Here is a 23,007-nt window from a genome sequence, read left to right as displayed (position 1 = left end):
AACAGCGACCAGTGAGACCATCTCTACACATCAGCTGCTCCATGGAGTCAAATCTCTCTGGGTGATCAGGATATGGCTGCTTCTCTCTCACATGTGTCACCTTTCTGTTGTCTTCAGACAGGAGGAGGCGTCTGTGTGCTGTGTTTGGGTCCAGTGTGAGATCACAGGCATCTGATGAGACAACAAGACTCGTTACAGCAGCAGCTTCTCATCTAATAAACATGTTTGTTTGTTTGTTTGTTGATTTATTAACAGTTCATTTCTCAGCAGTTTGATGATGTCACATGATGTCAGCCATCTTCCTGACTCACAGGATGTGAATGAATGGACGTCACAGACTGTGCTGTAGATGCACTTTCCTTCTCACTAGTTGAATGTGTTGCTTTGTTTTTATGAATCAAACTAAATAAAATACACACTTACATTTACTCACAGCTTCAACTTTACAGCTTTTCAACCACTGCACTCCAGCATGTTCCACACTGGAGGAATAAACAGGGAAGAAGTCAGACCAACAGATTATCTTTAATGATGGAAACATGGACATTTAAGAACCTTCAATATGAAGGATTTCCACTCATATCCTCCATTAAACATGAAACATATTCCTCATCTTCTCAGTGTGACAGAGACAATGTGTGTGACTCTCAGCCTTCTAGCAGATGTTGTCTCTTCATACCTGAGAGTCTCCAGTCTCCAGGTTGGATCCTTCAGTCCAGCAGAGAAGAGCTTCACTGAGGCTTCTGGATGATTGTAGCTCAGGTCCAGCTCTCTCAGATGGGAGGGGTTGGAGCTCAGAGCTGAGGCCAGAGAAGCACAGCCTTCCTCTGAGAGCATACAGTAAGACAACCTGCACACACACACACACACACACACACACACACACACACACACACACACACACACACACACACACACTTAAATGGGGTCTGCAGCCGACAGACTGTTTCTCTCTTTCCATCTAGGAGGGGCTGAGGGGGGCAGTCTGCACTGTGGAGGAGGCGCTGCTTTTTGTACCCATGAAGTGGATACTGACCGCTATCTTGCATTACAGTATAACTGTATATATCAACCTGCCATGTTATCATCCTGTGTGTTTCTTATGTGTATGCATTATTGTGTTTGCCGTCTGGGCACTCATGACTGACTCCCAGCAATTAACTGCACTATTACTGTTTATGTCCTTTGCATACTTGTATTTATGTGGACATAAATAAACATTTCAAATGTGTGTGTGTGTGTGTGTGTGTGTGTGTGTGTGTGTGTGTGTGTGTGTGTGTGTGTGTGTGTGTGTGTGTGTGTGTGTGTGTGTGTGTGTGTGTGTGTGTGTGTGTGTGTGTGTTTGTGTGGCGAGGCATTGAGTTTGTTTGATAAGTTGACTGTTACTTAAAGCTGAGGCTCTCAAATGTGTTTCAGTCAAGGAGCCCTTACAAGATAGAAAATCTACTGGGGACCCCCTCATTCTGATTATGATTTGCATAAAATATTTTCATTGAACTATGAAGCTTTTACAAACAAAAAAATATTTTTATTTTCCTGAAAACTTTTCGCGGACCCCCTGGCAAAGTGCCACGGACCCCTGGGGGTCCCCGGACCCCCATTTGAGAAACACTGCTGTTGCAGGATACCTTTTGCTCTATAGCTTTGAGGCTTTCTGGGCTCGATGGAGAGAGAAGAAGAGGGAGTTTGAGTAGCTGGTAAGGCTCATATGAGACACTTGTGCCTGCAGTACACTGCTTTGTCCACAGCAGAGGTGAGAAGGCTGTTAACACTTTGAGTGCCACGGCCCTTGGGCAAAAGGTTGCTTGCTGTGCCACATAGGTCGCAATGCATTTTAAAACAGTCATATCATTTCTTTAATAATTACTATGTAAACACTGAACACGCACAAATAACGATGAGACTCTCTTCTATCACCTGCAAAAAAAAGTTTATTGATCCCATTTTCCGTTCTTTAGTTATGAGCCGGAGAAGATAGCTTGATTGAAGCAAAAACAGCTCTTTTTTTCTACGAGCTGAGATAATGAGCCTTTTGTGAAATTAAACATTTCAAGCACATCACTGACTCTGAAGCTAATTTTCTGATGTCTGGGTCTGTCTGGGTGAAGTGTATGCTGCTCTGCGTGCTCCCCCCCCCCCCCCCCCCCCTCAACTGCACACGCCTCCTGGGTGTGTCTGTTGGCTCTCAGTCTCTGCTGAGTTTGCTGCGCACACACAGTGAATGGTGCGGACATCCAGCTTTTTGGTTCCGCGTGTGTTTGTCACGGGCTCGCATGCTTCCAGTTCGGAATAATAAGGCTGATTATGCGAATGTGCTGTTGCAGCGTACACGGAGGTGCTCAGTTGTGACAGCGGATGCTGCTGCTCTGGGCACAGCTGGCGTTGTGCTCGTTGTGCTTCTGCACGTCGATGCATACGGAAGGATGCGATGCGATTTCCTCCTTTTCCCCAGTGACTATTTCTGTGTGTTTGGCTCCTTTTTCTCTGATCAGGAGAGTGCTGTCGCCACCTAATGGGTTTGTAAAATAGGTTATCGACCTCCAATAGCTACAATATTGTTAGAGGCGACGTAAGAAGCTTAGATCGACACCCCCCCGTCAAAAAAACAATTTGGAGTTACTGACGCCATTTGGCGTCGCTGGCACTCTACGGTAAATCTCTAATGACGCCATATGGCGTCGCTGGCACTCAATGTGTTAAGTGGGCTGGAGAGTAGCATTATGAAGTGGAGGAGGAGCTGCTGGGTCAGGATAGACCGGGGCTGCAGCACAACCTGGCTGAGCTGCACAGGGAATTGGGTTGGTTCCTGCAGGAGCGAGCAAAGGGGGCGCTTGTGAGGGCTAGGTTCTCCATGCTCAGGGAGATGGAGGCTTCTAGCTCCTTCTTTTTTGGGCTGGAGAGGAGACAGGGCGATGACAGTCACATGTTTTCACTGAGGTTAGCCGATGGGCTCGTCCTTTACAAGTCCTTTACTTTAGCTTTCAACAACAGAGGCAGTAAAGAGAGGAGATGATGCAATATTCTACCACAGGATAGAAACTAGATGTGATAAATGTTGGTATCTCAGCTGCTTTCAAAACTCACATCAGCAGGAAAATACAGAGGTCAGGTCTTTTCACTAACCCTGCATGATAGGAGGAAAATCTGCGATGTGCGATAACATTGTTCAATATAGCGATGACGATACGACTTGCGATAAATAAACAAATATATTAGCTATACAGTTCCTATGTCTTTCTGCTTTAATAATGCTAACATAGACGACAAACATAGCCTATGCCCACTGAATAAAGAAATGAAATACACACTGACTCTAGCTGAAACTACACACAGCGTGTTTGGGCTTTGGCAGAGGGGCGGAGCGCACTGTTGCAAGGGAAAGGTGTATGCTGGATTTACAACACAAGACAAAATGATCAGATGCTGAGTGGGAATGCATGACGCATGTAAATAAAACCACTTTTGTTTCAGGCAGTCTTTGCGATGTGTTTATTGCGCATGTTCATATTGCGATGACGATGAAAACACGATTAATTGTGCAGCCCTAATCTTCACTGATATTAATGTGCATGTAAAGCCACATTTAAATGGTGGTCTGTTGAACAGTATCAGTAATACTGACCTGAGAGTTTCCAGTCTACAGTGTGGACTCTCTAGTCCAGCAGAGAGAAGCTTCATTCCAGAGTCCTTTACGTCATTCTTACTCAGGTCCAGCTCTCTCAGACTGGAGGACTGGGAGCTGAGAACTGAGCTGAGAACGGAGGCCAGAGCTTCACAGCTTCTCTCTGACAGCTTACAGTCACTCAGCCTTAATGGATATGAAAAGATAAGGAAATATTATTATTTGATCATTTCAGTCACACAACTTATGTATATATGGAGAGGTGCAGCAATCTAAATAAGATATCAAAGCATGAGGTTTGAGACAGGAATAGAGAGAGGTGCAGCAATCTAAATAAGATATCAAAGCATGAGGTTTGAGACAGGAATAGAGAGAGGTGCAGCAATCTAAATAAGATATCAAAGCATGAGGTTTGAGACAGGAATAGAGAGAGGTGCATCAATCTAAATAAGATATCAAAGCATGAGGTTTGAGACAGGAATAGAGAGAGGTGCAGCAATCTAAATAAGATATCAAAGCATGAGGTTTGAGACAGGAATAGAGAGAGGTGCAGCAATCTAAATAAGATATCAAAGCATTAGGTTTGAGACAGGAATAGAGAGAGGTGCAGCAATCTAAATAAGTTATCAAAGCATGAGGTTTGAGACAAGAATAGAGAGAGATGCAGCAATCTAAATAAGATATCAAAGCATGAGGTTTGAGACAGGAATAGAGAGAGGTGCAGCAATCTAAATAAGATATCAAAGCATGAGGTTTGAGACAGGAATAGAGAGAGGTGCAGCAATCTAAATAAGATATCAAAGCATGAGGTTTGAGACAGGAATAGAGAGAGGTGCAGCAATCTAAATAAGATATCAAAGCATGAGGTTTGAGACAGTAATAGAGAGAGGTGCAGCAATCTAAATAAGATATCAAAGCATGAGGTTTGAGACAGGAATAGAGAGAGGTGCAGCAATCTAAATAAGATATCAAAGCATGAGGTTTGAGACAGGAATAGAGAGAGATGCAGCAATCTAAATAAGATATCAAAGCATGAGGTTTGAGACAGGAATAGAGAGAGGTGCAGCAATCTAGATTCAAGATTCAAGATTTTTATTGTCACTCCGTGGTACAAGTATCACGTGTGAAATTCTTGTGCTGTGGACTCCGTTTAAATACGATATCAAAGCATGAGGTTTGAGGTTAATTGCTGTTTATAGATGAATCAGCATGTTTGTAAACAAACAGATTAGCTATATTTCCGGGTGCAACTGCCATTCATTTTAAACAGCAGTTCATGGTGAAACCACGCCCTCTTTAAACTCTAACTACTCCTTCATACTTTAAGCTCAACACTCACGCTTAACGAGTCACCACTTTTAGGACTCTATCACCTTAATTCAGCTTTAATTTATCTTTTGTACTGTTAGGTTTATACTTTTTCAACCTTTATAATGGGACCCTATGGAGCTAGTCTTGCGTGTACTTTTTACGAAATTCACACATTAAAACTGCGACATTTCACACAACATACAGAACTACATATGTATAGAACATTCACACTACATAAATATATTATAAATCAGACTCGTTAGCTACTACTGCTCTCTGTAAAACTTGCAGTCAACCTTTACAGAGTCAGGAATTCTGACCTGAGAGGCACTGTATTGAAAGCAGAGAAATGTGTCAAATCAACTGAGAAAAACTGTCAATTAAACTCTTACCTGAGAGTCTCGAGTCGACAGTGTGGACTCTCCAGTCCAGCACACAGAAGCTTCACACCTGAATCTTGCAGCTGGTTCTTACTCAGGTCCAGCTCTCTCAGATGGGAGGGGTTGGACTTCAGAGCTGATGCCAGGACTTCACAGTGAGTCTCTGAGAGTCCACAGTCAGAAAGTCTGTGATCACAGATTTAATGTAAGATTAGTTCTATGAAAGCAGAGCTGAGACTAAGCCCACATCAAAACGAACACAGCATACTACTACTTCTAATACAAATAATAACAATAATAGTAATAATAATTAGAGAAAAAGTGACAATAAATTGTATTGTAGAATTAGAAAATTTTCAAAAAGTGCTGAATGTGTAATATCACAAAGCAAAGCATAGCAAAATGCAATTACAAGCAATTCTGTCAAAAGTATATATATATATATATATATATATATATATATATATATATATATATGTATGTATTAGGGGTTCGGTGCGTGCAGCTACATGAAGAATACGTCTTGCTTGTCATCTCACGCGATGTAAGTTACTTGTTTACAAGTTAACAGCTTTGTCAGTGCTACGTAACGTTACATTACCTCGTTGGCTTTGGTTGAATTTGGACAGAATTCGCAAAATAGCTTATCGCCTGAGTCATAAAAGTCATTAGAATATTGCTCTGCACTGAAGTCAGAGCTTAGTGCAGAATCTCTTCACTTTCTTGACGACGGTAAAGGGGGAGCAGCTTGGCGCGTCGATATTGTTTGTGTTTTTGTGATGTAGCATGGAAGCGACGTACGGCTCGTAAACACACTGGAGCGACCCCCGGTAATGTTTCCTCACCACAAAACTTTCCATTCAGTGAACGCGGATTTCATATGGCTCTTGTGTTGCTTTGGTATGTCTTCTTCTGTGGCGTTTATGGCGTTCAAACAGCGTTTAGGTGCTTTACCGTCCGCTACCTTCTGGATTCGGCGTATTCTTCATGTAGCTGCACGCACCGAACCCCTAATACATACATACATATATATATATATATACAACAATCATTACAGCTAAATGAACTGTGTTCACCAACTAACATGATAGCTATAAACAAACATTTCAGAATTGGAATCTTTGGAATGAAGATGCAAATTACACATTACTTGTTACTCTTCTTAAAAGTAACACATCGCTTTACTTATTATTCCAGTGAAAAGTGATTGCCCTACTGATTTTTAAGGTTTTGAATCTACAGCATTAAATTCAGACTTTCCGTGATGTATTTCCCAACTTTGTTGGCTCGTTTATGTGCGCTCTCCTGTAATTCCAATATTTCCAACATGACTTGAAGACGACGAGAATCTTTCAGAGCCATTGCACCAATACAGAGGTTAAAGAGACTAAACAATGAAACACAAGTAATGACCAACCTGGTAACTGTAATGTGATTACTGACACGTAACAGTAATGACTTACTTTATTTACTCTGTTACAGGAAAATTAATAGCACATTACTTTGTGTGTTAAGCCCAACACTGTGTTACCACTGCTCTGTAGAACAGCAGTTTTATAGTGTTTGTTTGAGGAACTATATATCTTTATAGTTCATATGGCATCAGGTGTGAAGGTAACTAAACTGTAGATAATGTTAGAATTCAGATCAGGACTAACCGAGCCTCTCTGCAGTTCCTCACAGCTGGGATCAGTCTGCCTCGTCCCTCGTTTGATGTGTTGTAGGCCTTCAGGTCCAACACATCCAGAACCTCCTCTGACATCTGCAGCATGTACGCCAGAGCTGAGCAGTGGGTCTTAGAGAGTTTCTTCTTTGACTTGTTCTCTGACTTCAGGAAGTCTTGGATCTGCTGATGTATTGAGTGGTCATTCATCTCCATCAAACAGTGGAAGATGTTGATGCTTCTGTCTGGAGACGTATTGGAGGTGTTCATCTTCTTCAGGTTGCTGATGGCTTTCTGGATGCTGTCTGGACTTCTCTCTGTGTGACCTAGTAGGCCTCCTAAGAGACTCTGGCTGGACTCGAGTGAGAGGCCATGAAGGAAGCGGACAAAGAGGTCCAGGTGGCCATTTGTACTCTTCAGGGCTTTGAGCATGGATTTCTTGAGGAAGACATCCAAGGAGTGATCACTTCTATCCCAGACTTTTCCCAGGAATGTGCTCAGTACATTCTTATCCCTGTTTGTGTAACAGTGGAACATGTAGACTGCAGCGAGAAACTCCTGGATGCTCAGATGAACAAAGCAGTAGACCGTCTTCTGGAAGAGCACACACTCTCGTTTGAAGATCTCTGTGCACACTCCTGAGAACACCAAAGCCTCTCTGACATCAAGACCACACTCCTCCAGGTCTTCTTGGTAGAACAGGAGGTTGCCCGTCTCCAGATTTTCAAACGCCAGCTTCCCCAGCTTCAGAAGAACTTCCCTGTCAGTCTCCATGAGCTGCTGTTGACTCATCTCATGGCTCTCATCATACTTCTGCTTCTTCCTCTCTGTCTGAACCAGCAGGAAGTGTGAGTACATCTCAGTCAGGGTCTTGGGCAGCTCTCCTCTCTGGTCTGTAGTCAACATGTGCTCCAGAACTGTACCAGTGATCCAACAGAAGACTGGGATGTGGCACATGATGTGGATGGTCCTGGATGCCTTGATGTGTGAGATGATTCTGCTGGACAGTTCCTCATCAGTGGATCTCTTCCTGAAGTACTCCTCCTTCTGGAGGTCAGTGAAGCCTCGTACTTCTGTCACCCTGTCTACACATGTAGGAGGGATCTGATTGGCTGCTGCAGGTCTGGAAGTTATCCAGAGGAGAGCCAAGGGCAGCAGATTCCCCTTGATGAGGTTTGTCAACAGCACATCTACTGATGATACCTGTGTGACATCAGACACAACCTCATTGTTGTGGAAATCCAATGGAAGTCTGCTTTCATCCAGGCCATCAAAGATGAACACAACTTTACAGACAGAGAGCTTCTCTGCTGTGACCCTCTGTAAGGTTGGATGGAAAACATGGAGCAGCATGAGAAGACTGTACCGCTCATCTCTGATCAAGTTCAGCTCCCGGAACGAAAGCAGAATCACAAGAATGACGTCTTGATTTTCCAAGCCCTCTGCCCAGTCCAGAGTGAACTTCTTCACTGAGAAGGTTTTTCCAATTCCAGCAACACCATTTGTAAGAACTACTCTGATGTGTGTCTCTTGGTCATGTAAGGGGTTAAAGATGTCGTGGCACTTGATCTGAGTGTCATGGAGAGCCTCCATCTTGGATGCTGTCTCCAGCTGCCACACCTCATGTTGGGTATTAACCTCTTCACTCTGTCCCACTGTGATGTAGAGTGCAGTGTAGATCCTATTGAGGGGAGTTCCAATTCCTGCTTCAGCTGTTCCTTCTGTCACAAAGTCACATCTCATTATCAGACTGATCTTATGAACGTCTAAAACCTCCTGCAAAACGCCGTCCGCTGGAAGAGAAGAAAGAGTAAACAAGTGTTTAACAGATATGCTGTTGTTTCCTGGTTTTAGAAATGGTGACAACAGTAGACAGAACCCCAGTCTTACATTGTGCAATGCTGGTTTGACTGGGTGTCTGCAGTCCAGATCTTGTTCTGGGCCTTTTTCCACACTGGGGACAGGCGGAGTCTCCTGATGAACCGGACTGGGCCCAGTATGAGGTGATGCACTGTCTGCAGAACCTGTGTCCACAGCTGGTAGAGACTGGATCCCTCAGGACCCAATGACACAATGCACAGCAGGACAGCTGCTGCTTCACAACACCTAGACTCCTCTTCCTCATTCTGTGGGGATAAAGGCAATTTATTATCCCTGATCAGATGAAGATCTAACAAACAAACAAAATTGAACAAAAGTTTGAACAATTTTTTGTTCAAATTGTAAAACTATTAAAGGGATACACCACTTTTTTTGAAGTTTAGCTTATTTCCCACATCCCCCCACATCGCCAATAAACCCCCTGCCTTTACCGACATTGTCCATGCACTATTCAGTGAGCTACAGCTCCAAGTTAGTAATTTTCGTCTTAGAATGGAGGCCGATGGTATCGCTGTTAAAAATCAGCTAAAACACACATCTCACGGCGCTAAAATACATGTTGTGCTTCGGGGAGTCACCTCACGATGAAATATCAATCCAAAATGCACGTAGCGGTGTCTTAGAAGGAAAATAGCCAGACGGCACTACTTAACACGGCGGAGGGGCACTGATCTCACACATCGCCTCAGGCACCATGGAAACCAATGTAACCAAAACAAAGGACAACTACGATAACTACTAATCATGGCGGACTTCGTGAGAGAGGATGATGACGATTACTACTGGACAAACCAAGACCCCGAACCTTATCTATTTGAACCAGAATATACTGAGGAAGAACTACAGGCTTTAGACGCAGAGCGGGCAAGACGAGAGGCTGAGGCAGCCGAACAGCCGGCGGCCGAGGGGAGAGAACGAACCGGGATGGACTGGTGGTGTCGATGTGGAGCATGCCAGCCGATGCCGACAGAAATAGAGTGTTTCTGTTGTACTGAGTGGCACTTAGTGCTTCCATCAATGGAAAGACTAGATTTATCTGATGAAGAGGACAGTGAACAAAGAGAATGTGTCACAATCAACGAAGATTTTTCAGCTCTGTCTAATCCTGCGGTTGTGGAAACCTTTTTCCATGTCCCCAAAATCAACTGGAAAAAACGCCCCATGCCAGCTGGACCTAATGGACAGTTATCCATCGAGTAAGTGACCATAATAATGTACTTTTTTGCATGTATGGGGCACATAGTGCTGGGTATTACCTCGTTCAGCTGTATAACAAATGGTCTCCTCATCATGTATAAACGAACATGTAGGCTATCATTGGCTAATAGGCTACTTCCATGATAGTTTGGTTATATAGCCTATTTATTAGGCAACTAATTTATTATTATTTCTGTATCTAGTTATTGTGTCTAGTGGGGTATTATCTGCAAAGCCCTTTGAGACGTTATTATGAATTATGTCTAAAAATAAACAAGAATTGACATCCGCTTGTTTTTGTTTATCAGTCAATACAGATTGGTGGCCTATCGAATAGTGTTGGAGTGGGCCCTGAAGGGAGAAACTTTGGGGAGAGGGAATCGGAAGCCCTTGCCATCCTGTGTCGTCCACCACATTCGCCGAAGATATCCTTCAGAAACGGGGACTTACATTGGATTCAGAGAGGCAGAGGATGCAATGGATATGTTGTAGCTGCACAGTGTTTGGATCCAGGCTGACCCACACCCAAGACAACTAGGAATTGAATTCCAGAATTGCAGTTATCAAGGACAGAAGCTTCTCTATTATTATTATTATAATACATGATTCATTTGCTCTGGATCCTGCCTAATGACTCTAATCCTTGAATTTTGTGCTTTATTATCAAAAATAAACGTTTTCTTACACCATTTCTGTGTTATTATTGCATGCTTCTCCAATGTGTGACCAAATATGTGGTTAAAAATCTAGGTGTAAAGACTATGCTACATGGCAGAGTAGTACAATATTGAATTACAATTTGAATTTGAGTAGTCCAATAGCCTACCAGAACAGCACCACCTAAATACTTGTTTTTTTCCAAAATGTACCATAAGTTCTATATTCAAATATTTTGTAGTAAATATAAAATATCAAAGATAACATTGTCAATGTTGTATACATGTCAGATTACCATCAGCACATATAATGAGAATTCACAAACAGGGAATTTGTATTGGTTTATTTGACCATAAGGACAGATTGTATTGTAGGGTTGAAATGTACAGGCGAACCAGCATGCCTGGTGGAATCAAACAATTTGTGACTGGGATGAGGCACTATATGTACACAGATCACACTATCTGGGGCAAAATCTACACATAACACGCACACATATCTACATCAATACAGCTACCCCTCTATCTATATAGCTGTCTATCAATATGTATGTATGTATATAAATCTATATATATATGTGTGTGTCTGTGTATATACATATACACACACATACACATATATTTGTACATATTTATATACTCACACACACACACACACACATATCTATATACATAAAAACCTAGTTATTGTCCCTCTGATGAGCCTTTGAACCTTGATGTGTGTGCTTGTAAGGCTTCGTCCTTGCTGGGTTTTGGTGTTTTGGCGAGGTTGGCAGCCAGACGAGGGACTAGAGCACGTGATGAGGTGTTTTTGAATTTGACTGTGGGATCCAAGCGTCTCAGGATGACTTGCTGCATCAGTTCATCTCTGAAGACCTGTGTTGTCGGCTCATAGATTGGTCGTGAAATCCATTGCTGCGACTGCCTTGGAAAAACAACGTTGTGTCTTGGGAGGCCTGAAATGACATACACGCGTGACTGAAACATTATGTGGTCACACTGTAAACACCCGCATCCCTAATGCTATATTGTATCGCCGGAAATGGAAAAAAACAAAAACAAAAAAACATTGTTCAGTTATGATTATTATTCGTATTAGTCTTTTACTACATTGCTTTCATTCTATGCTAACATGAACTAAATGACTAAAATAACAAATAACCATCACATCTATAAACTATCAAATGGGCCAGTAACAATATTACACACTGGGATACCTTTTGTGAACTTGCCTAATGCCTTTTATCTTATGTTTGGAACTTACCTTCCGCCGTCGTAGCCTGTTCACGTTTTGTATTGTGGTTTTCATTGTGGTCCATGACTGCCAACATCGTCCGCGCCTGCATGGAAGGGTACTCGAAATGGAGCCGCTTGGGACAGTATTTGAGGAGGACATTGTGGAACACCTCTAGTTGGCCTGGAAAAATAAAGACACATAATTGAAAATAAAATTGTGAAATTAGAAGCAATGTGCTTGTGTTTGCCTGACCTGATGGAGATAGACGTAGTAGAATATATATATTTTTTAATTTTGACATTGGTGGTGTTCTGCACACAAACTCTTCTAATTGCGATTTAGTAGTGCATGTCAGTAGCAACTCATATAAGTAAGTGATGATCATACCGGTGTGTTTGAAAAGCGTCATTTGCTGCAGGTCTTGGAGGAGGCGTTTATTCATCACCACATCATGAAGGGCTTTGTAGGCGGGGGAATCTTCTCCCAACCATTTCTTCTTCCTCTGATCCTCCATCAACAGCTCTCTGTGGTAGCATGTATATTGCTGTCCATCTTCTTCCCAGCGATGAACCCCACAGATATGATGGAGGAGCGACTTCCACCGTCTCTCCAACTCCTGAGAATAGCATTTGACCCCAACATAAATCATTTTAGCCTTGTTACAACAGTTGGAGCCATTGCATGACATGAAAAGATGCCAGCTAATTGTTATGGAATTGCGTTAGAGCGGGCATGATGTGTTGAAAGTAAAATAATGTACAGGTTAGCATCTTGAGGCAAATCTGCCACAGAAGTGTCTGATGAGAGGTGTGTGTGTACCTCTTTATCTCCTTTAGATGTGCAACAGCACCACCACATGTGATTGCTGAGACTCTTCACCCATGGCCCGAGGTCGCTGCAGTCCTTGCGATTGGACAGCAGAACTACTTTCTTCTTTATCCCTAAATTCATAAAGGAAATATAAGTAGATAATGAAATTGGAAATCAGAAAAGGCACAGACAGAATACACATCTAGGACAGTGGTTATCTATATACTTTGTATCTACGGCAGTGGTTCTATTTGTAGCTTCACTAATGCTTTTCTCTATTACTGCTGGATCTACGTTCCCCCATTACCCGACTACAAAACGCTGCATGAGAAGACCCAGGAGACCCAAATTGCATATGTTGCACTGATATCCCTGACTTTTCCGGGTTATGAAATTGTGAATGAGATAGATAAAAAAAAGTTTGCAGTTAGTGTCGGCTGAGCAGCTGTCAGTTTTCGTATTGCCACTTTATCTCCCATCCCCCTGGAGTACTCTCCTCATACCCCTAGGGTACATGTTACCCCATTTGACAAGCAGTGCTCCATGCCAACCACTGAGGAAAAGAACAGGGAGCAAAACAATATGAGTGACAGGGGTTGTGCTCTAACCTTTGGCTGTATGCCATGGATCAAACTCGTGTTGGATGTCTGGATAAGATTCTCTCATCATTTTCCTGATGGATGGATGTCTGTCGGTGGTGACAACGTTTACATTGATCCCTTCATCTAGAAGCCTATCCAGTCCATTCTTGAATCCAATTGGCTCCATCACAACCGAATTTTTTGCCTGGGACACCTGGGGAGGGGGGAGGGGGGGCTGGGGGGGCAAAACAAGAATTAGTGTAGACTTGTAGTAACATTTCAGACAATACTGTTTTTGTTCTGTAATGGTCTAATTCTTATTTTTTACCTGAACCAAATCGAATAGGAGAATCAGATTAGTGCAGTCATCCATGAAGGAGTAGGTGGTGTATTTGCAGGAATGGCCTGGGCTATCACTTCTCCCATCCCCACATATATGCACCTCCTCACCGTCCAGAGTCTGACCAACGAGCCTAGCCAAGACAGAGTTCTGCTGCTTCGTGTATGCTGTGTGTATGACTGGAATCAGGTAGCTGGACTGTATATTGTAATAGGTGGTCTCTTTGGGAAGTTGAAGATTCAAAAGAGATGCCCACTCATGAATGTCTGTGAAAGTAGCACCAGTGAATAACGTTGCTGCTGCTGTAAGCAGGTTGTTTTCAGCCATCCCACGTACATTTGGACATGACTCCCATTCCCCGGCGTGGTGATTGATACATGTCCATGTTACTTTTATTCTGCTGCCAGATGTTGTTGTCTCGAGGTCCTGTTCACTCACTTCACCACCACAAATGGTGCACTTTTTGAAGAGTTCCATGAGCTGGGACTCGTTCACGATCCACTTCCTGTCACCCCATCTTCTATGAGGTCCTGGGATGCTCGATGTGCTCGATGTGGATTCCTTGTCAGAGGTGGAGGGGCTAGTGGAGGGCACAAAACTACAGTCGGCAGGATCAGCGGCTGGCTCCGAAGACATACTGATGTCCAAGGCAGATGAGTGTTGACTGATCTCCATCTCATCTAGTGGTTCCATCGCACTTGTTTCCTGCAGTGAACAAACACAAAAACATTTTGTTTATCCACCCACATGTGTTTCAGCACTGGATGTGATCACCTCACTTATCTAATTTGCTGTGAATATATTTTTATTTCTATAAGGTGTAACCATGGCATTTTACTTAGCCCTGGCTAACTGCCAAGTAAATGACTGAAATGTAATGGACTGAGACATTTCATTGTGTTTCATTGTGTTGCATTATGTCAAAGCTGGCAACCACTATTACGGTTCAGGATTATACATTAGTTATGTATACTCACAGGAACGTCTTGACTTGTTCGTCTATCACATGTCGCCATCATTGGGGATAAGGAAGCACTAGCAGTGTGCTGCAAATAGGACAGATGCATATCAAATATTTGGGCATTCATCACACAAACATACATAAGTGACTGAAATGTACTTGAAATGTAAGAAATTATAAGTTTTCTCGTAGTACAGCTACATACTTTACAGCGTATGTACAGCTACATACTCACCGGAAAGAAAAGACTTGTTCTGGCCCTGTGGGTGGCCGTTGATGGAGATGAGGAATCAGAGGCCTGCAGATGAGACAGCCGGATTTCAAATCTTGATGCTTTCATCACAAAGTACAAGACATTACATGATAATATATGAATTAGCCTACCGATTGATTTGACCAACTGGGTGCCAGTGCAAGGTACTTTCCAGATGTTGAGGGCTTTGTGCGTGGCTGTGTCTGTGCCGGACTAATCAGGTTGAGAGTGAGTGGTTGGCCCTCAGCAGCACGGCTTTTCTTTGGGGTTGACTGTGGTACATGTGCAAAAAGGCTGGAAGCACTCTCCACTTCTGGATCCTGTTGGGCGTCACCCACCTCAGCCTGAATAACAAAAGGTGCTAAAAGATTACTTTTCACTACACAAATACAATTCAGAACAGATGAGTCAATAATGCATTCCCTTTCAATGGCATACTAAAACAATGATACCTTATAATATTCATGACAATACAATATATAGAATCCAATGGCACCAGATCACGCTTTGGATTTAAAAAACAAATCATACAATGTGTTTGAGGAAAAAGTCAGCATGTATCAGACGGTTATCCACATAAATATAATATGTACAAATAGCTACAATGTTTACCGGCTGCTGCGTTTTACAACCACTTCATTATAACTTGGGGTAAAAGAAAATTATACTTTTGGGCTCTTTTTTGTGTGGCCATAAACCAGATCATAAATCAACCTAAACTCCAGAGGGAACAACAGCAGGCACTAGTCTTTCTAACAATGGCTTGTAAGGCCGGTCAGCTGACCAGGGCAAACACTTTTCACCATAAAGTTATTTGATTCACAATAATGTCAGATAGTCTTATTCTCCCTGCTTGTCCAGGTGTAGACTACTCAAGCCCATCCATTACTGGGCAAAGTTAGGCTACTGCCTTATTCATTGGGACTAACACTGCAGTGCAAAGCTTTTGTGTAGGCCTACTAAGTAAAAAGACTCAACCATCGTTGGGGGTTGAGTTGACCCTTCCCCCCCGTGTGTGAAGCGCTTTGAGATTGTAGATAGCCGTTAGAAATGCAATAAATAACGGTAATAACACTTACCACGTCCGCTCTCAATGTGATGACTGACGGGATGGCAGTATACTTCAAAACACTATACTTTTCTCCTTTACGGTCGTTTTTTTCAGTGTAGTCTTCGGGGAGAAAATGGTCTGAGCAAACATGCATCCTGCGTAGGCTGTCCTTGGTTGTGTTGGGATCGATTTTGAGAATAGCGAGCCATTCCTTCAGCCGGTCTGCATTAGTTGTTGGAAGAACGTGAAACTTCACAATTGACCATTTCTTCGCGTTATTGCCGCAACCTTCGACAATACACGTGTAAGGCATTGTTCTCGCAAAACTATCACCTGGGCTAACTCTTTGTTGTCTCAAAAACTTTTATCCTCGACTACTGACACGCAGGCGCAGTGCGCTGTTTACAGTGGTTTCCATGGTGCTTTTAGCATAGGCTTTGAGGCGCTGTGTGAGATCAATGCGCGCAGCGGCCATGTTTAGAAAGAAGTGCCGTCCGTCTATTTTCATTGACAGACAGCGATACCGTTGGCCTCCATTCTATGACGAAAATTACTAACTTGTAGTTGTAGCTCACTGTATAGTGCATGGATAATGCCCGTAAAGGCAGGGGGTTTATTGGCGATGTGGGGGGGATGTGGGAAATGAGCTAAACTTCAAAAAAAGTGGTGTATCCCTTTAAAAAAAATTGCCCAGACTATCTTTATAGATGCTCAGACAGCATGGTGCTGCCATCACATGTAAAGTTTATTTTCACATGTATCTTTTGTCATAGTTGTAGTTTAATCAGTGGAGTCAACATTGCATACCCATCATGGATAAATGTCACTGTGGCGATCATGGATGAATGCAACATTGTAACAGTTTTTCTGGTTTGTTTCATATGTAATTATCATTAATGAATGTTCAGCTCAATACAAACAACACACAGTCCTATTACATCAACACTGTAACAACACATTTGTTACAGAACACAGACAGTGTCTGGCAGTCATTAGTAAATAAAGAAGTACCATTCTTGATAACCTCTGACTACAGATAGTGTTAGCAGGGCACAGAGATTGATCACAGCAGTTAGGGTAGATACGATGGCAGAGTTCCATTACATTAGATCTACAGTATCAACCACTGTCTGTGTTTACATGTCAAACACAAACAGTGTCAAACACAAACACCATATGAATGAAAATTGGCTTTTCAACAATGATGGGAGGTTTTGGTGTTTAAACCATTTCTTGTGGGCGTGTCTTATGCGTGTGGCCAGCAGTGAGCTGTTGTGGCTTTTAAGGCGGGGCTAGCAGGATGAGGGAATTTGAGCAACTCGGGGAGGAGGGCTGGACTAAGGGTCAACAACGTCAGTCTGATATCAGATTTGTGAATTACGTCAGTATCGCCACGCCATTGGATCAGTCCCATCTTTAAGTCAAGGTCAAAGTCAAGGTTACTTTATGTGTACCCATAGGTAGATTTGGTTGCAGGGAGAGTCACTCAATTTTAAAAAGGCTCAGACAATAGACAGTAGACAGACATGAAAGTGCCAAGTGCCATAGTTCCAAACATCATCATATTATTTTTTAATATTTAAAAAAGATGTAAGAAAACACTGGGGCAGAGATTTGCTTCATGAACACAGTCCTCTCATAGTGTGATGCAACAGTGAAGGAAACTATCCTAAATGACACAACAGAACATTTTCCCTTCATCAAGCTTACTCACTTTACTCGCTTACTTTTATCAGGTAGGCTCCCAGTATAACAGTCCTCTTACCTTGTGTCTGAAGGTCCAGGTTCATTACTGAAGTGTGGAGGTTTGTGTTTAGACCGGTCGCTCTTCATAGACAGACAGCTGGGTACTGGAGACTCTGCTCTCTGCCTGTGGTACTGACCTCTGTAAATCAAAAGAAAAGGCAACATGTTTTCAGAGGTGATCAAACACAACGACTCTGCTTTTTGGGATAATTGATGTGAAGTTTTAATTGTATAATTAGTTTGTGTGCACACATTATGAATTAGGAGGAACGAAAAACTAAATATTTAGGGAATAAAATGTCTTCTGTGTGCATGAATCCAGCCAAACTGACGGCAGGTCTGACCTACATCCAGGAAGTGAAATATACTGTATATCTTGTCCTCCATAAAACGTGTTTTTCTTCCCTATGGTCACTCCTTGTCTCTGTAGATTTCAGTGCAATCGTGTAGGTTATCAAATAACATTTCTTACAGTATAACAGTCCTCTTACCTTGTGTCTGAAGGTCCAGGTTCATTACTGAAGCGTGGAGGATTGTCTTTAGACCAGTCAGTCTTCATAGACAGACAGCTGGGTACTGGAGACTCTGCTCTCTGCCTGTGGTCCTGACCTCTGTAAATCAAAAGAAAAGGCAACATGTTTTCAGAGGTGATCAAACACAACGACTCTGGTTTTTGGGATAATTGATGTGAAGTTTTAATTCTATAATTAGTTTGTGTGCACACATTATGAATTAGGAGGAACGAAAAACTAAATATTTAGGGAATAAAATGTCTTCTGTGTGCATGAATCCAGCCAAACTGACGGCAGGTCTGACCTACATCCAGGAAGTGAAATATACTGTATATCTTGTCCTCCATAAAACGTGTTTTTCTTCCCTATGGTCACTCCTTGTCTCTGTAGTTTTCAGTGCAATCGTGTAGGTTATCAAATAACATTTCTTACAGTATAACAGTCCTCTTACCTTGTGTCTGAAGGTCCAGGTTCATTACTGAAGCGTGGAGGATTGTCTTTAGACCAGTCAGTCTTCATAGACAGACAGCTGGGTACTGGAGACTCTGCTCTCTGCCTGTGGTCCTGACCTCTGTAAATCAAAAGAAAAGGCAACATGTTTTCAGAGGTGATCAAACACAACGACTCTGGTTTTTGGGATAATTGATGTGAAGTTTTAATTCTATAATTAGTTTGTGTGCACACATTATGAATTAGGAGGAACGAAAAACTAAATATTTAGGGAATAAAATGTCTTCTGTGTGCATGAATCCAGCCAAACTGACGGCAGGTCTGACCTACATCCAGGAAGTGAAATATACTGTATATCTTGTCCTCCATAAAACGTGTTTTTCTTCCCTATGGTCACTCCTTGTCTCTGTAGTTTTCAGTGCAATCGTGTAGGTTATCAAATAACATTTCTTACAGTATAACAGTCCTCTTACCTTGTGTCTGAAGGTCCAGGTTCATTACTGAAGCGTGGAGGATTGTCTTTAGACCAGTCAGTCTTCATAGACAGACAGCTGGGTACTGGAGACTCTGCTCTCTGCCTGTGGTCCTGACCTCTGTAAATCAAAAGAAAAGGCAACATGTTTTCAGAGGTGATCAAACACAACGACTCTGGTTTTTGGGATAATTGATGTGAAGTTTTAATTCTATAATTAGTTTGTGTGCACACATTATGAATTAGGAGGAACGAAAAACTAAATATTTAGGGAATAAAATGTCTTCTGTGTGCATGAATCCAGCCAAACTGACGGCAGGTCTGACCTACATCCAGGAAGTGAAATATACTGTATATCTTGTCCTCCATAAAACGTGTTTTTCTTCCCTATGGTCACTCCTAGGGATGCAGGGGTTAACCGGTTTGACTATTAACCGCGATTTAAAACGTCACGGTTATATAACCGCAGAGGCTCCGCTACACCGAGTGTTTTGTTTCACAACAGTCCGTCAGTTTAAACTCCCATGCGGCGCAGACGGCGCTGGAAGGAGAGGAACCTGTCTCTCTCGCTTCGTTTCCGCACGGACTATTTAGCGGAGGCACCAAACACAGGCAGCTGCCATGTCTCCCAGTAGTAGCCAGTCTGTAGCCTAGCCATGGATGCCCAACATAAATGTTGCAATACATGTCCCGCAAGGTTTCTGAGATTAGGGGAAAGTCTGAGCTGGTGTTACGTTAAACCAAACGTGGGGAAGAGGCAGCGGATTTGTTTAGCGTTAACATACAGTCATTGACGTTAACGTTAGCTGTTGTGGCTAATGTTAGCTAGCTGGCCATAGCCTAGCGTACATAGTTCCTCAAGCTCGTTGTGACCAAACATCCCCGCATTTAAAGCACTTCATGCTCCCAGCGCTGGCCTAAACCATAGAGAACCGCATGCTTTACACGAAAAGAAACATCAAGGGTTTGTGTCAACTCCAAAAGCAACCCGCTAACGTTACATGTAGGCCTAATAACGTGAAGCTAACGTAGCTAGCTGCTTGGCAGTCATGATCTGACTGAGACAAGGAAAACAAATGCGCACATTTACATAACAAACACCAGTCAACACCACAGAGTGTCCTTTCTTTAATCCAGAGGGAGCATTTTCCAGTAAAAAGTGAAACGACACATGATGGCTTATACTATAAGCCATAAGACTCACTATAAGACTATAAGCCTTATAGTGAGGCTTTCCATGCCTGCTAGGGGTGGGCGGATCGATCCCAAAATATCGATACTCCCGATACCTGAGTCTCGTTTTGAAGATCGATCCTGACATCAAAATATCGATTTTTCGATCTTTTTTGCGTGCATTCATGCAGGGCTTCTCCGCCTCGGATTTGCTGTTGTCGTGTCATCACATGTGCACTGAAACAACGAGTATACGTGCCTGGGCCAATAATAGTGCTTGAACGATATGCAGGGCGGGTCTTGTAAAGGAAGGCAAGCAGCAGAGCACAGAGTGGGATTGAAATCCGACGCGCACAATCGCATACAAAAACACACATGCCATTACGTGATGGCTCAAAGGAACAGGAGCAGATCGTTTGGTTATTTTACATCAGTATTGTTGTGAAGTGTGACGTAGCCGCATGCAGGCTGTCCACTACTGTGGGACCACTAGCCTACTACAGTACCAACTTGTTTAAGCATCTGAGAAACAAGAAAGAGAGCTCTGACCTGCAGAAAAGAAGGGGAGGAGGAGGAGGAGGGAAATATCAGACAGACACCCCCCCCCCCCCCCCTCAACACAGAGAAAAGTGTCTTTCAGAGACTCCACGGGCAGTCTTTTCACAGAGGAAAATAATATCCAGGTATATATAGTAGTTGAATTAATATTAAGGATCTTCAGCATTGGTTAATGTTACATTTTCAAACTGTAGCGGTCATAATTTATAGTGGTTGATAAATTGATAAACCTATTGATGACACACTGCTCTCCCCTACATGAAAGTTCATAAGCCATATTTAATAGTAAAAAGTATCGGTATCGGTATCGATATCGGCAATTCTGGACCAGTATTACTTGGTATCGGATCGACACCAAATTTTGCAGTATCGCCCACCCCTAATGCCTGCCCCATCATCACTTCAATAGAACTGACCCCAATGCAAAATTCATTTCAGACGGCACATTTAGTTGCCAGTAACATGCCAATAAGAGTCTAAGTTACTATGCCTTTTGTGTTTTTTTCTGCAGACTAAGCAGCTATAGGCTTTCGCTTCTATAAAATAATAATAAAATATTTTTTGTATTATATATATATATATATTATATCAGAAATGTTGTTTGTTTTATGTTCACAATAGTGATGTCAGTTAGATTTGATTAGGTCAGAGCCATGGAATATTAAATCATCCATCTTTGCTCACTACATCTGCCCTTTCTTCTTTTTTTAATCCCAGGTGTGCATAAAATACAGGTTAAGAACTTATTTTTTTAAATACAAAAATGTGAAAAAAGTAACAATAGTATGTTTAACGTATCGGTTATTGGCCAGGAGAATATTTATCGGTTAGCGTAGGCCTATACTATCGGCTGTAAAAATCCATATCGTGCATTAGTATTCCGGAAGGCAGCAACTGTTAAGATTGTGGGGGAAATACAATAAAACCTCTATTTAGAGAATGCTCATGTGATTTTTATACGTCCATAACAATAATCGTGAAACCGTGATAATCGTGGTTTTTTCTCAGACTATAATCGTACATCAAAATTTATAATCGTTGCATCCCTAGTCACTCCTTGTCTCTGTAGTTTTTGTAGTGCAATCGTGTAGGTTATCAAATAACATTTCTTACAGTATAACAGTCCTCTTACCTTGTGTCTGAAGGTCCAGGTTCATTACTGAAGCGTGGAGGATTGTCTTTAGACCAGTCAGTCTTCATAGACAGACAGCTGGGTACTGGAGACTCTGCTCTCTGCCTGTGGTCCTGACCTCTGTAAATCAAAAGAAAAGGCAACATGTTTTCAGAGGTGATCAAACACAACGACTCTGGTTTTTGGGATAATTGATGTGAAGTTTTAATTCTATAATTAGTTTGTGTGCACACATTATGAATTAGGAGGAACGAAAAACTAAATATTTAGGGAATAAAATGTCTTCTGTGTGCATGAATCCAGCCAAACTGACGGCAGGTCTGACCTACATCCAGGAAGTGAAATATACTGTATATCTTGTCCTCCATAAAACGTGTTTTTCTTCCCTATGGTCACTCCTTGTCTCTGTAGTTTTCAGTGCAATCGTGTAGGTTATCAAATAACATTTCTTACAGTATAACAGTCCTCTTACCTTGTGTCTGAAGGTCCAGGTTCATTACTGAAGCGTGGAGGATTGTCTTTAGACCAGTCAGTCTTCATAGACAGACAGCTGGGTACTGGAGACTCTGCTCTCTGCCTGTGGTCCTGACCTCTGTAAATCAAAAGAAAAGGCAACATGTTTTCAGAGGTGATCAAACACAACGACTCTGGTTTTTGGGATAATTGATGTGAAGTTTTAATTCTATAATTAGTTTGTGTGCACACATTATGAATTAGGAGGAACGAAAAACTAAATATTTAGGGAATAAAATGTCTTCTGTGTGCATGAATCCAGCCAAACTGACGGCAGGTCTGACCTACATCCAGGAAGTGAAATATACTGTACCGTATATCTTGTCCTCCATAAAACGTGTTTTTCTTCCCTATGGTCACTCCTTGTCTCTGTAGTTTTCAGTGCAATCGTGTAGGTTATCAAATAACATTTCTTCATTACAGTATAACAGTCCTCTTACCTTGTGTCTGAAGGTCCAGGTTCATTACTGAAGCGTGGAGGATTGTCTTTAGACCAGTCAGTCTTCAT

At 42.3% G+C, this 23,007-nt stretch overlaps 1 protein-coding gene across 1 annotated transcript; it reads right to left on the bottom strand.

Annotated features, from left to right (window-relative positions):
* Nucleotides 1-443: 443 nt before the first annotated feature.
* On the bottom strand, nucleotides 444-23,007 carry LOC310800033 (protein NLRC3-like; the record flags this gene model as incomplete). The annotated part of the gene is made up of 12 exons (XM_083662627.1): nucleotides 444-482; nucleotides 736-850; nucleotides 3,623-3,808; nucleotides 5,326-5,499; nucleotides 6,972-8,769; nucleotides 8,867-9,102; nucleotides 17,709-17,828; nucleotides 18,181-18,293; nucleotides 19,199-19,244; nucleotides 21,987-22,106; nucleotides 22,459-22,578; nucleotides 22,940-23,007. The coding sequence occupies 12 exons, from the start codon at nucleotides 23,005-23,007 to the stop codon at nucleotides 444-446; spliced, it is 3,135 nt and encodes a 1,044-aa protein (XP_083518753.1).

Source organism: Poromitra crassiceps (assembly GCF_964638095.1).
Source record: "Poromitra crassiceps genome assembly, chromosome: 29".
Taxonomy (NCBI): domain Eukaryota; kingdom Metazoa; phylum Chordata; class Actinopteri; order Beryciformes; family Melamphaidae; genus Poromitra; species Poromitra crassiceps.
This window is presented reverse-complemented; position numbering and strand designations above follow the sequence as displayed.